Below are 12,685 nucleotides of genomic sequence, written 5' to 3'. Positions count from 1 at the left end.
ATACTGACATTATATTTGTAACACAATGCCTATTTATTATAGTTGGCAAAAATAAGAAATCAAAATACTATTTCAGATATATTGAATACAAAGGTGAATAGGAAATACACAAATTAATGCATTCAGTGGTAGAATTGCCTGACAACATAGAATCTTTTAATCCACTCACTATTTTTTAATTGAAGATGACTATGTAATTGCATACCACTTAATTTGATCTCCAGTTGTTGTTCCAAAATAGACAATAGTTTATTCTATTAATACACCATAAGAGGCTTACAGCAACTATTATTTTTAATAATAGTCTCACTAGTGCCTTCCTGATTATACACTATTTCACCTTTGGCTGTTGTATTGTTTGGTTGACTGCATTGTTTTGAGAAAAATAATCATACAGAAAATTATTCATACAGAAAAATCTGTTTGAGGAGGATTTAGAAAGGAGATCTAGTGTTTAAGGGAGATTATATTTCCATTTGCTGCAGGTAAATTATATTTTTATCTGTTGAGGAATGGACTGAATACATATGTGGTCAGAAATAAATGCATATAAATGACAGCTGGTTGCTGAGATGCTAATAAATAATCAATCACATCAATTTAGGAGATGTATGAATATTACAATTTTAATTACTTTTAACATCAGAGCAAGTACTTTGGAAGTCTTCCAAGGTAATAAACTGTTTTAAACAAACAGTTTTTTGCTGTGGATTATCTACAAAAGAGAGGTGTGAGTGGTGGTGGTAGAAGTGCAACCAGGTTCTCCAGAACAAGAGCCCAGTGTACATAAGTCTGCTTTCTAAACAATTATGCATGTTGGTGACAGCTGCTAAGTCATAATTTTCAGAAGTACTGGTGGTTATTAAAAAAAAAGTTGAAATTCCAAGTAGTAAAAAGCAAAACTATAGATAAATGTTAATCCTTTAAAAAAAAACAGTGGGTTTTTGGTTGTTTTTTTTTTTTTATTAACAGTTTTCCATTTACTGAATGGCAATTCACCTTGAAAGGAAGTTTTCTGCTGGAAATAAGAGACTTTTGGGTTGGGGTGGGGAAGAGGCAAACCAGAGAGCAGCAGCAGCCCAGTAGCTGTGCAATCTGATTTCCCCCCTACCCCTGGCCACATGTTGTGTATCTTCCTGACCCTGCTCACTTGTGCAACCTCTGCTCACCTAACTGGTGCTGGGAGCCTTCCCACGGGAGAGAGGGTTTCTTAGGAAAGTGGGTTTTGTGAGACCAGGTTGGCAAACACCACTCTTCATGCATTGTGCTTGGCTTTGTGTTCAGCATGTTTTCTGCTTGGAGCTTGTTTCCTCCCACTGTTTCAGCAGCACAGAAGCCTTTTAATGGCAGCTCACAGTGCCGTGGCAGTGGGAGGCACAGACCGGTGGGATTGTGGTATGGCAAAGGCCTTTGGCTGACTGGCCTCCAGCACCATTTCCCCTCTGTGCCCTGTGTCTTGCTAAGAGATTTGAGATTTGCTAAGAGGTTTCTTTGACGTGTTCGGAGTGCATCGTGGGAAGAGCTCTGTGGGAGAAAACTAGGAAAAATCCAATAGCTGCAAGATTCCTGCTCTGTGTGTCATCTCCACCACGTGTTTGCGATTGAGCAAACATAATCTGTCTGGCAGATAACCCAGTGTGCCGTGCCTGCAAGGAAACAGGCCTCTCTTTGACCTATGACTGTATCTGTGTCCAGAGTTAAGTGTATTTAGTTAGAGTTCAGTCATGGATTTGTCACAGTTCCTCATCATGGAGAAATCTCCATTTCACTTGTGGTGTCATCCGAAGAGACATGCCCGTGCTCTTCCTTTTCCTCCCAGCTGTGTCTTTCTGCAGGCAGAGCAGCAAGCCAAGGATGTGCTGCCTGGTCTCCCCTCCCTGCCAGCCACAGTCAGGCATGGTGGCAGCTCAGGGAGAGGAGTCACCCCTCCCACAGTGTCTCTTCCCACTACTTTGGAGCTGGCACAGACAAGCAGCAGGCAGAGTTCCCCCATCGCTTGCTTCCAGCAAGTCCTCTGCGCTGCCCACACGACTGCAAGAGAAATCATACCACATGTACACAACCAAAAGCTTTTCATACTTTAATTTGTTCTTTCCTGCGCCCAAGGCCTTTGTTAGCAAACAAGATGCCAGTATTTGGGGGGAGAGACAATGGTGTGGTTCAGCTCATGCTGTGGAGGCGTGCTGGAAATGGTGCAAAGGCTGAGTTGTCACCCTCTTTTCCCCTGCTCCATCCTTAACTTTCTTATTCTGGTCCAGTGACGTTTATTTGTCTCTAGATGTCCAATTTCCTATACAGCACATCTGTTTTACAAAGAGACTAGTAAACTAAAAATATACTTTAGGCAGAAATTCTGTGGTCTGAAAACACAGATAACCCATATTTGCCTGCCAGCCTTCACTGGCTTCACATTCAGTGACAACCAGCAGTAATATTCTTAGCCACTGGCCTTCTCCTCTTTAGCTGCAGGCTAACTCACTAAGTTGATCAAGATATGCAGTTTGAATGAGTTGACACCATGTGCAGCCAATTTTGTATTAGGAAAAAGAAAGCAGATAAAAGAAGAGTGCTGGGTTGAGCCTGTGGTATCAGGAATTGATTGCAGCTGAGAATTCGTCATTGCTGAAGTTTGCATTGTATTTAGAGAAGGAAGTGGTTGTATGTGTGGTCCAGCTTGTCTGAGGTTTGCAGCACCATTTGGACACCAAACCTGTCAGGGCTTTGATTAAGCTCCCTAAGAAGATGCAGTCACTGCTGGCCTTCTGTGCACATCCTGTGTCTGCAACAAACCCCCCTGAACAACTGTCTAAACAGGACCCAAGAAAGGCAGATTCCCAGGGGATAAATAAAATTTCATATATGATAAACAGTAAATACTGCTCTGCCTTAGTCATATGAACCAGTTTGGCTGAGCTTCCCTCCCTCAAGTCTATTAAGTTTAATGCTTCTGTGTGAACACTCAGAGTTTCCATTAAATATGTCTGTATGTCTGATCCCAGGATGACACTCTGATATTCCAAAAATAGTTTAATAAATTGAAATTCCAAGATGTATCATCATAAGCCTGTCACTTGAGTATCAAATCTGCCATGTTATGTAAAAAATATTGGTTATATGATGGGATTTTTATCAGTCTAGTGACATAAATGCAAATATTAAAGCATTATTAGGAAACCGACCTCTCTCTGACTTTGGATGTGTTATGCTAGAAGTTAGAGAAAAAGTAGCTTATGTATATGTGGGGGATTTAGATGCTGTAGCTTCAGAGGTGTCTGATAACCCAGAGCTAGTCTGGGGGTTTTCTTTCTGATAAATATAAAAAAAAAAATTAAATGGCATTGAGGAAAGAAACTGGAATGTGATAAGAACTTTGAGCAACTCCAAGGTTTCCTTTGTGATGGCCCAAACTGATGCCATTGCTGCGGGCAAAAAGCAATACTTTCTACCTCTTGAAACACATGGAGAAAAAGCTGGGCAGCTTTGGTCAGCCTCATCTGCTGGAAAGCAGATAAAGGTCCCGAGCTAGCAGAAACTGGGACTCACTACAAGAGACATATGGAAGAGCAGCAGGGATTTCCTGCAGGCAGAGCAATGTTCATGCATGCATCCACAGCCAGTTGTCACCGGTGGTCAGATAACAGTGCCAAGCCCCAGGGAAAGGCTGAATGGGCAGCAACTGCTCAGGGAGCAGAGGGTTTATGTGGAAGTCCTCCCTTCTGGGAAGCAGAAGCTTTGAAGTGTGGAAGTGTGTAAAAAGTGCTGTTGTGAGTTACCTGAAAAGGAAAGGAATTAAATGAGCTATATATAGAAATAAGAGCATGGTTTTATGAGTGAGAAGCTGATTTTGCAGGTTGCACAACTTCTTGAAAGCCCTAAGTAGGGTACTCTCTGAAATTGCCAGCCTGATGTTACTGAGGGACAACCATCTGTCCCCATGGACTTTCAAATCAGCAGAGCATCACTTTTACTAAGCACAGGCAGTCTGTGGTGGAGGGGTTAGTAAGTGAATTAGATGAACCTTCTGATTTTCAGCTTGAGGTTAAAGCAGACTGAAAAAAATAGATGCAAGGTCAACTTCACAAGTTAATGTAAGTGAATTAAATACTTCAATTTCAGATATTTTCTGGGTTAGTTGAAGTGGGGGCAGACTGTAAAAGGCTGATGTGGTCTTTAGTGTCTCCAGTTCAAATAGGCAGTTTTCCCAGTAGCACTGGCAACTCCCCAATCTGCCCTATCCCAGCACTTTGAGCATCAGGCACACCTCTAGACTTAAATCTCACAGTGCTCTGCTGAGCAGAAAACTCCTATTCTCTTATGGATGGGGAATTGGAATACTTAGTAAAGGAGTAGAAATGGGCAGCTGGAGGGAAGGAAACTGGTGGGGAGAGGGCACTGAATGTGCTTCTCAGCAAATGCTCAGTATCAGACATCCATGTCCTGGGACACAGAACTGCCTGCCTGTAAAAAAGTGGATGACACGTCCAAAGTAACACTAAAAGCTGTTACTGGTCAGGGTCCCCGGGCCTCCTGTCTCTGGGCTTTAACTAGAAAACAGTTCCCCTCACAATCTATAGGTGCAGGTAACCAGAGCAAAGGACAGCCACTCTTGCCACCTTGAAGACCCTGTTCTGCAAACAGAGCTGTGCATATGGGCCTCCTGCATCCATGTGAACTCCCCTGCTCCTTATCCATGTGAACTTTCCTGATGCATGGGGCTCCAGGGCTTCCAAGCGTGCATAGTCCCAGCTGGGCTTTCAGCTTTCCCTGGCAGTGAGCTACCTCAGTGCTACCAAGTGCACACTGACAAAATGCTTAGTTTAAACCGTGGCATAAAAGTGCTATTAATGCTTGGAGCACTGCTGTATTTTTTTCCCTCGTACAGGATAGGAAAGGGGGAAAAAAAAAAAAAAAACCAGAAAGATTTTTTGCCCTGTGAGATTAAACAATCATCATGGTTTTAAGGGCTTAATCTGCTAGTATGCAGACTGCTGGCTGATAAGTCTCTGAGTCTGAGTGTAATTGGATGCAGCATTGGATTCGATAGTGTGGGCTTTCCAGGGGCTTTTTGTTTGTTTGTTCATTTTTTACCATGCTGCAGAGTTGAAGAGATCTGTCCCTAGAAATGCCTTTGGGGATGAAGCTCTAAAGCTGTGTGCCCCCCAGCCGGTATTTCAGCAGCACCTATCTGGAGACCCCCTCTGGGGGAACACAGTGGGGGAGGCTGCTCAGTGTATGAATTCGAGCTATTGTTCGAGGCTCACATCTGCCTCAAGAAACTGCACGGCACAGGCCGTTACTTATTCAGATGCAGAAGCTTCTTCCGTCCCACAAGACGGCCCATTCAAGTCACATGCCAGAGGTCTCAGCAGAATGGGCTGCAGCTGCTTCAAATCTGCTGTCTAACATCAGAAGCAGTTGGACAAACTGTACCGTGCTGACTACAGTCAGGCTCCCCGGCGCCGAGGAAGACAGGGAAAAGATTTGGGATCCCAGCACGATGTTCTCAGAGGACCTGTGGCTGGAAAATGAGAAAAACTGTGCTGTTGTTCACAAATCCAAACGAGGAAGGAAGCGCCAAGAGCTCCTGGCTGTGGCCCTGGGGGTGAAGGTGGGAGTCAAGGGGGCACTTTTGTGGCAACCTCTGAAACTCTTTGCCTATTCACAGATCACCTCCCTGGTCAGAAGAGCAGCCTTAACTCAGAACGACAACCACTTCAACTATGAAAAAGCACACAATTTTAAGGTAAGTACAGCTAGCTATTATTTTCAGGTTAAAAGTCCTGTTGAGATGCCTCACATTTTATTTTCTGTTGTGATGAGGTTTGCATGCACCTATTTACACTAGCTCTAAGAAAAGTGTTGAAAAATAAATTTTTCTTTCTACTTTAAGTTCCATTAACTGATTTCTTAATATGCTGTTACATAGGCTCTTAATCCAAATAATGGTTTTCCTGCTAACTGTACTACTTGACTGGCAATTTAACTCTTTTTCACTGTTTCAGTTTTCTTTTTTATTCAGAAACAAAGTACTTCATATTTATTGCCTTCATCTTAAGTGTATCTACTTTTAAATAAGAAAAAGATCCCTTTTCAAAATCCAGATATTATCAGAAGCCTCTAGGATTTTACCAGCAAACATTTTGCACCATTTCTGATTTCAGAAGAAGTTGAGAGAGCTCGGTGCTCCTAACAATAAAGCAAAGCACAGTGGTCAGTATTGTCTCCCAGCTTTTGTTCCCCCACCATATGCTAAGGAAATGTTCTCAGAGTCCCACTGAGCTATAGGATCTGAGCTTGTGTTTGCTTGTCAAACTGAAACAAATCACTGGGCAAACACAGGGATGTTTAAATGGATCATCTTGCTGCTGTCTATACGTACAAAATCAGATTCTTAGGGATTCTTTTCCTGAGTGCTGTCTCTGGCAGACTGCAGCAGGGAAGTGACTCAGCTTTGGAAAAGGACCTTCCAGGCAGCTTGTATTAAAATGTTTTGCCAAAAGGACTGTGCTGCTTTCAGAGCATACCAGCCAGTTACCATAGCTAATGCTGTCAAATTGTATTTTGATGCTTATCGGGATGAGCATCAAGAATAAGAGGCACTAACAAGACAAAAAGGAACATATCTCAGCTCTGAAACGTCAGTTTAGTTGATGCTCCTTGAGGATGCTGATCTCGGTCACTGTCAGTATAGCTCAACTCATTAGCAGAACAAGAATTTTCTGATATTCATCTAGGGCCTGTCAAAAAAGCAGAAGCAGTGATCAAAATCATTTCACTTAGCAAAAAAGTTTCACTTCTTATTTTTCTACATACTCTGCTGTGCAGACATTGCTAACCTCTGCAGTGCTTCTGCTGTCATTGGCAAATCAATAATTTAATATTAGTGAACAAAGCAAATAATGGCATCCCTTTTCTCATTCCCTTTCCTTGACCCAGTCTACAGAAAAGTCGATATTTATCTCTCTGATCAGCACAGAAGAAAATAGAGGAAACAGTCTGTGTTTTCTTGCTTGATTAAGCTAACTTTCATTCTTTCTGGGTTTTGTCCTCATTATCATTTTAATATCAAAACTATTTTAGTTTAACTAGAAAATACTTTCTCATGACTGAGACTTCTTTCCACTCTGACCCATGCATTCTTTCCTCTTCAAAATTTCCCCTGTTTTGGCTTTGATTTATAATTGGACCTGTGCCCAGTTAACTTTGTGTTTGCACAATCTAGCTGTTGTACAGTTTCTGTTCCTTTCTGTTTCAAAAGACTCATAGTTTAACTGGAAAGCCACATGATTAAAATAGATATGTATTCAAAGACTTGACAGCAGAAAATGATTGTTCAATCCTAGTAAAGGCAATAACAGACCCTGGGGAACAAACATTTTAAAAATAATTGTCCAGAAAGGTCAATCAAAAGTGTTACATTTGCTTAATGGACAAATATGTTCACTATGAAAATACAGTTACTTTTCCAAAGGAATATATTAGAACATGTCCAATTGTTGAACAAAAAATGTGGATAGTGTATTCAGAGCAGAACATTTAAATTTAAAACATGGCTCAAGGCTAATATCTTTAATATATTCCATATCCATTACATAAAAGGGTTAAGAAATCATTTAAAAAAGAAAAAATGGCTTTATGGGTCTTAGGCCAAGATGCTTGATGGCTTTTGACAGCACTCAGGCTATGATGATATGGGGTTTATCTGAAGGACAATGCTATTTTGAAGACATTCAAAAAGTTGTCTTCCCCATTTTTAGGTGAATACTGATGTGTATTATATCATTTATCTCAGTTTCTAGGGATAGAGGTTATGTGTCACAATGTCCCTCATGTCTTGTCATAGGCAATTCTTCATGAACAAACAGGCACTCTTTAGCTTTTTGTCCTTTAAGCACAAAGAATCTAAAACATGAAGGGCACATTTCTAGTGAAGCTGATGGGATTTTTGTATGTCTTATACCAAAGATCTTACTTACTGCAAGAGGGAAGGAACAAAAGCAAGAAATAAGTGCAAGGCACAAATTCAGAGCAAGGATGGCTCTCCCCCCATCCTTGCCAAGCTAATACAAAAATTAAAAAGTAGCTGAAGTTTGGAGTATGAGGGCACCAGGTTTATGCTCTTCTGAGCATCCATGCTTTCTCATTCAACCTCTCTTCCAAATTTCAAGACAGTCAAGGCCAGTGGACAAAAAAAGATTTAGTATCCAGGCTGATGTGTTAAGCTCTGTTCATCTTGAGCACACCACGCAGTCACATGAATTTAGGTTTGGAGCTGGCGTCTGTCTGGCGGGACAGCTTTGCCTAAGCCAGTGCAGACATACCATAACTCAGGAAAGGGAATAAATCTCTGGAGCCTTGTTTAGAAAAACACAGAGGTATTTCTCTAGCTCTGTGGGTGTCAGCCTAACTGGATCCCAAAGTCTTCTTGTCTTGTTCCTGTTCGGATCCAGCAGCCTCTTTCAGATGTTCTTTACCTCCAAATTTAGTGGTGTCCCAGCTGTGGTGAAGTCAACCTCGTGCCTGAGGATAGCAGCATGGAGTTTGAGGATGCTCCACACTTTTTGTTCTGGGCTGGGAATTCATGAGAGGGCTTCTGTGCTGCTTTGAGTGAGCAAATACAGCTGAATAATGTGCATTTTCCACAATACTGTGCCTGTTTGCCACCATAGCATGGGCAGATCCCATTTGCAGGCGGGCTAGCAGAGTGAAGGCAGCTGATTACAGACAAGTCAGGAGATCTGCCAGGAGAGAGGGGTCTCTGGGATGAATTTCCCCTTGTGTTAAGCACTGCAGATAATACTGCTTCCGAAAGACAAAGGGTTTGAGGGGAATATTTTTTACAGACATCACGAAGATTATGTGCATTCATTTAAACAAAAATAACATCAGAGTCAGCTTTTCTTCCCTTCAAAAGGCTCAGGTTGAGCAGGAGTCCACAAAAGAGTCTAAATGTGTCTGTATTCAGGCAAAAGTTTGAAAAAACCTTATTTTCTTGGAAAGCAAATAGAAAAGTCTTCAGACCCAGTCACATAAAACCAAAACTGTCTCAGAAACAACACTGTATAATGTCAATTTAAAAAAAAAAAAAAACCAAAAAACAGAAAACATTTCCATTCAAGACAATTGTTTTTGTTCATTTCTTCAGTATTGCTCACAGCATTATTTTGGTTTGCCACTGTACTGGCATTCCTTAACTTTGGTCTGAGTTTCCCCCTCTGTGGAGATGACTCAGACACAAACTGGAAGTGAATAAGGTAGCACCTGCAGGGGAAATGCTGCCATTTGAAAGCAAGGGCACAGGGGGGCGGAGGGCAAAGAGAACAGGAAGGCAACAAGAAGAGGCATGCAGGGTAGTGTTGTGTGAGATTGTCCAGCAAAGAGACAGTGAATGTAAGAAGAGAATTTTCCTTGGAGGAGGATGAAAGACTGAACAAGAAAAGTACAGTGTATAGTCTGAAACGTCAGGGGCTGGCTTATTTTAAGAAATAGTTCCCTGAAAATTCTTCTTAAAAGTTTGAATTATGTGTCAACTGTATCTCAGGCAGCTTAAGTCTATGTGTACACAGAGAAGTCTACTCAGACTTCAGGACGGGATAGGAACCAGCAATAAATAGTTCCAGATCATAGTTCCAAAAAAATCTATGCCCAGTCTGTTTGTAATGATGTGGTTACAAAGGATGGGGCAAAAACTAAAGCTCCATCTCAAAAGCCTGTGACTTGCTGTTTACGTCTCCCTGTTTGAAACAGAGATGAGGCCAATCTTGCAGGAAAAATTCCCATTTTACCATTCAAAAATGTTGTGTTCTTAAGAGCAAGCTTCCTCCATTATTTCTTTAAAATTAATGACAAGCCATAAGAGACCAAAACTGCATCTTAAGGGAATTTTTGCACCTTCATCTAGAAACTTTTGAAGTTCTCTCTTTTTTCAGTTAGTTTCCCTGTTTCAACTTGGCCAGAAACCACCAAGACTAGCTTTTCACAGAGTATTTCAGCTGGAGGCGTGCCATTTGAGCTAAAATGCGGATCCGTGAAAAATTGGAGTGAATGAATAAAGAGAACTCAACCTTTGAGGGCCACCAAGCTGAATGGAACAAGGGAAGGATGCGCTGTCAGCACTTCTCAATTGGAGCCCTCAGTCAGCATTGATGACTTTCCAATTAATGGCAGGAAAGATCAAGGAATAATCAGCTGCCATTTTCAAAATAAGCCTCAGCCAGATCAGTTGAAATAAGCTTTATGTAAAGTGAAAAAGTAGGCCTCAAATATCCTAGCAACTGCAATGGACTTTATCTGTGAAATGGTGCATTTTTGAAAGTCCTGGCTGAGCTCTTACAACCCCTTCTCACAAGGTTAGCTTTTGTAAACTGCTGCAAAGCAGAAGACACAGCTAGTTATCTTCCCACAGCAGATGATTTTCACCCACAATTAAGTGCAGGTGCAGACCTACTAATTATGTGGCTTTCAGTCTATAAATGATAATGATGCAGGCATAATTAGTTTTATCTGTAGTTTTGCATCCACTGAAGGTCACATAGTGCATGTGACTGAAACCCGGGTCATCAGGTGTCACATACAGCCATTTATCCCTGCAAAAAGCTGTGTCTGAAATTCATGCTATCCACTCTGCAAAATGAAATGAAATTAAATGGGAAAGAAGTACGGGGCTATATCTATTAATATGTCTATCTCAAACTTTATTGCAAAGCCTTGTTTCAGAGATATGTGTTTTTCTGAGAGGTAAAATACCATCTCAAAAAAAGTCAAACATGCCAGTTTTCATCTTTCACTGTCAAAAGGGAGGAAGAACTACTATTACTTTAAGTTTATTAACACAATTATTTAACTGTGAATAGTTGGTCAGGAGCCATTTGCAGTCAGGCACATTTTTATCTCAAAGTCAGGAAGAGAAGTCTATATTAAAATCACAATACTTCATCTTTCTGGACTCAAGAGTACAGGCTTGTGTTGTTGTGATCCTGCAGACAAATGAGGCAAAAACATTAGCATGCAAAATGCTTGGCCTAAAACTTTACAGTTTATCTGAAAAAGGCCAATGACTGTTTTTTCACTCTATGAAAAGCAAAGAGCAGCTTTTCCCATCCCAGGGGTGGAAGTGGCCTTTCAGCCATCCACCCAAATGGGTAAACAAGAGCAAAGAGAAGGAAAGGATGCATTAGCAGCCACAGTGTGCATGATTTATGTTTTGTTAAGCTCAATTAAGTCTCTGGCCAGAACTAGCTCATACCATGCCCATTCACAGGGGCATAGACCTCACTATTTACTCTTCATTTCAATGAAAATTAAATGCTTACTTTACCGGAATACACATCTTAAATAAAAAGATCTTCTGCTGTAGCCTTTGGAAAAGCAGTGGCGGAAGCAGCAGTGATGTGCAAAACATGGCTGGGGAGATGTGGGCTTTGTCAGCACACAAATCATTTTATTCTTCTTTATTTACTTGTGTGTGGACTGCAGCAAAATGAAGTTTGATTTGCTGAAAAAAAACTATTGACATATTTTTCTTATGTGAGTTCAAGTTACTTACTAGACAGGGGTAGGGTGCTTTTATCTACAGTTCTTTGGATTACTAATTTTACTTATTTTTCTCCTGGTTTCCTCCCCTTTGCTATAGCTAGAATGTCAGCAGGCAAAAATTTTTTGTTTTCAGTGTTATCCACAGCCTGGTTCTCTGCTATGTTAAGCCTATTGAAAGATGAACTTCAAGATCAAAGTAAATTTCTGTTCCCATGGTTTATTTCATCTAGACGTTGGAAGGATGTGGGCACTATGTGCTAAAGATTTACTCCTACTGAGTCTTCTGTTGTTTATCCATTTCAGTTGCTCCATCTGTCAGACCATCTGCCTCCCAGTGACCCCATTTCTTTCCCCCGCCCCCACTTGTGTTACAGGTCCATACGTTTCGAGGTCCGCACTGGTGTGAGTACTGCGCCAACTTCATGTGGGGTCTCATCGCTCAGGGAGTGAGGTGTTCAGGTAGCACTCCAACCTTTTCTGTCATTCTCTTGAAATGCTCAGACATCTATCCCATCCCAGCCTGCACTCCCTGCAGGAGTGGAAGGTTGGGATTTCTTTAAAGAACAAAGCAGGAAATCCTCCCATAGAACTTAAAGCATTTTCATTTGCCTTGTTAGCTGGTTCAGAAATGAAGCCATCAGCCCTTGGTTGCTGAGTAACATCCTCTCCTAGTACCTTGATCCTGCCTGTGCCTGGTGTATACATTCAAACTTGTTCTTTATGATTAAGTTATCCCTGATGTTTTTATGTCTTAAGATACAAGCACTGAAAATGGCAAAGCCAGCCAGCAACGAGGCTTCATAACTCGTCTTTTTGCTACCAATTGCTGGGCAGTGCCCTTCTCTGCAAAAAAGACTGCCACCTGTTTCCCATGAAAATACCATGCATTACTGCAAGCCTGAAGTATCCCACCTCAAGATAAAAAACAAAAAATATGACACTCATTTTCCAAGAGGGATTAGTTTTCTGGTGCCTGTATTGGCATTTTAATAGTGCCTTAATTATTTTAAATTTGTTTGTTCTTTTGGGGAAAACAATTATTGTGTAAAAATGCAATAATCGTCACATCATGTGCTTTTGGATTCAGCAAGTGAATTAGTATTTGGTATATTACAAATGTATTTTTGTGACTTCTTTCTCCAGATCTGAA

At 41.2% G+C, this 12,685-nt stretch overlaps 1 protein-coding gene across 2 annotated transcripts in view; it reads left to right on the top strand.

Moving 5' to 3' along the window:
* Positions 1 to 12,685, top strand: part of CHN2 (chimerin 2) — a 92,626-nt gene that overhangs the window by 63,546 nt on the left and 16,395 nt on the right. Inside the window, exons 6-7 of one of the 2 annotated variants that reach the window (XM_014307316.2) lie at positions 5,666 to 5,743; positions 11,910 to 11,994. In XM_014307316.2, the coding sequence (XP_014162791.1) occupies positions 5,666 to 5,743; positions 11,910 to 11,994 (163 nt within the window). Of the gene's footprint in view, positions 1 to 5,180; positions 5,744 to 11,909; positions 11,995 to 12,685 lie in introns of those variants that run through there. The other variant, XM_005421727.3, reaches the window with a different exon arrangement.

Source organism: Geospiza fortis, unplaced genomic scaffold, assembly GCF_000277835.1.
Source record: "Geospiza fortis unplaced genomic scaffold, GeoFor_1.0 scaffold95, whole genome shotgun sequence".
In the NCBI taxonomy this organism is placed as follows: Eukaryota; Metazoa; Chordata; class Aves; order Passeriformes; family Thraupidae; genus Geospiza; species Geospiza fortis.
This window is presented reverse-complemented; position numbering and strand designations above follow the sequence as displayed.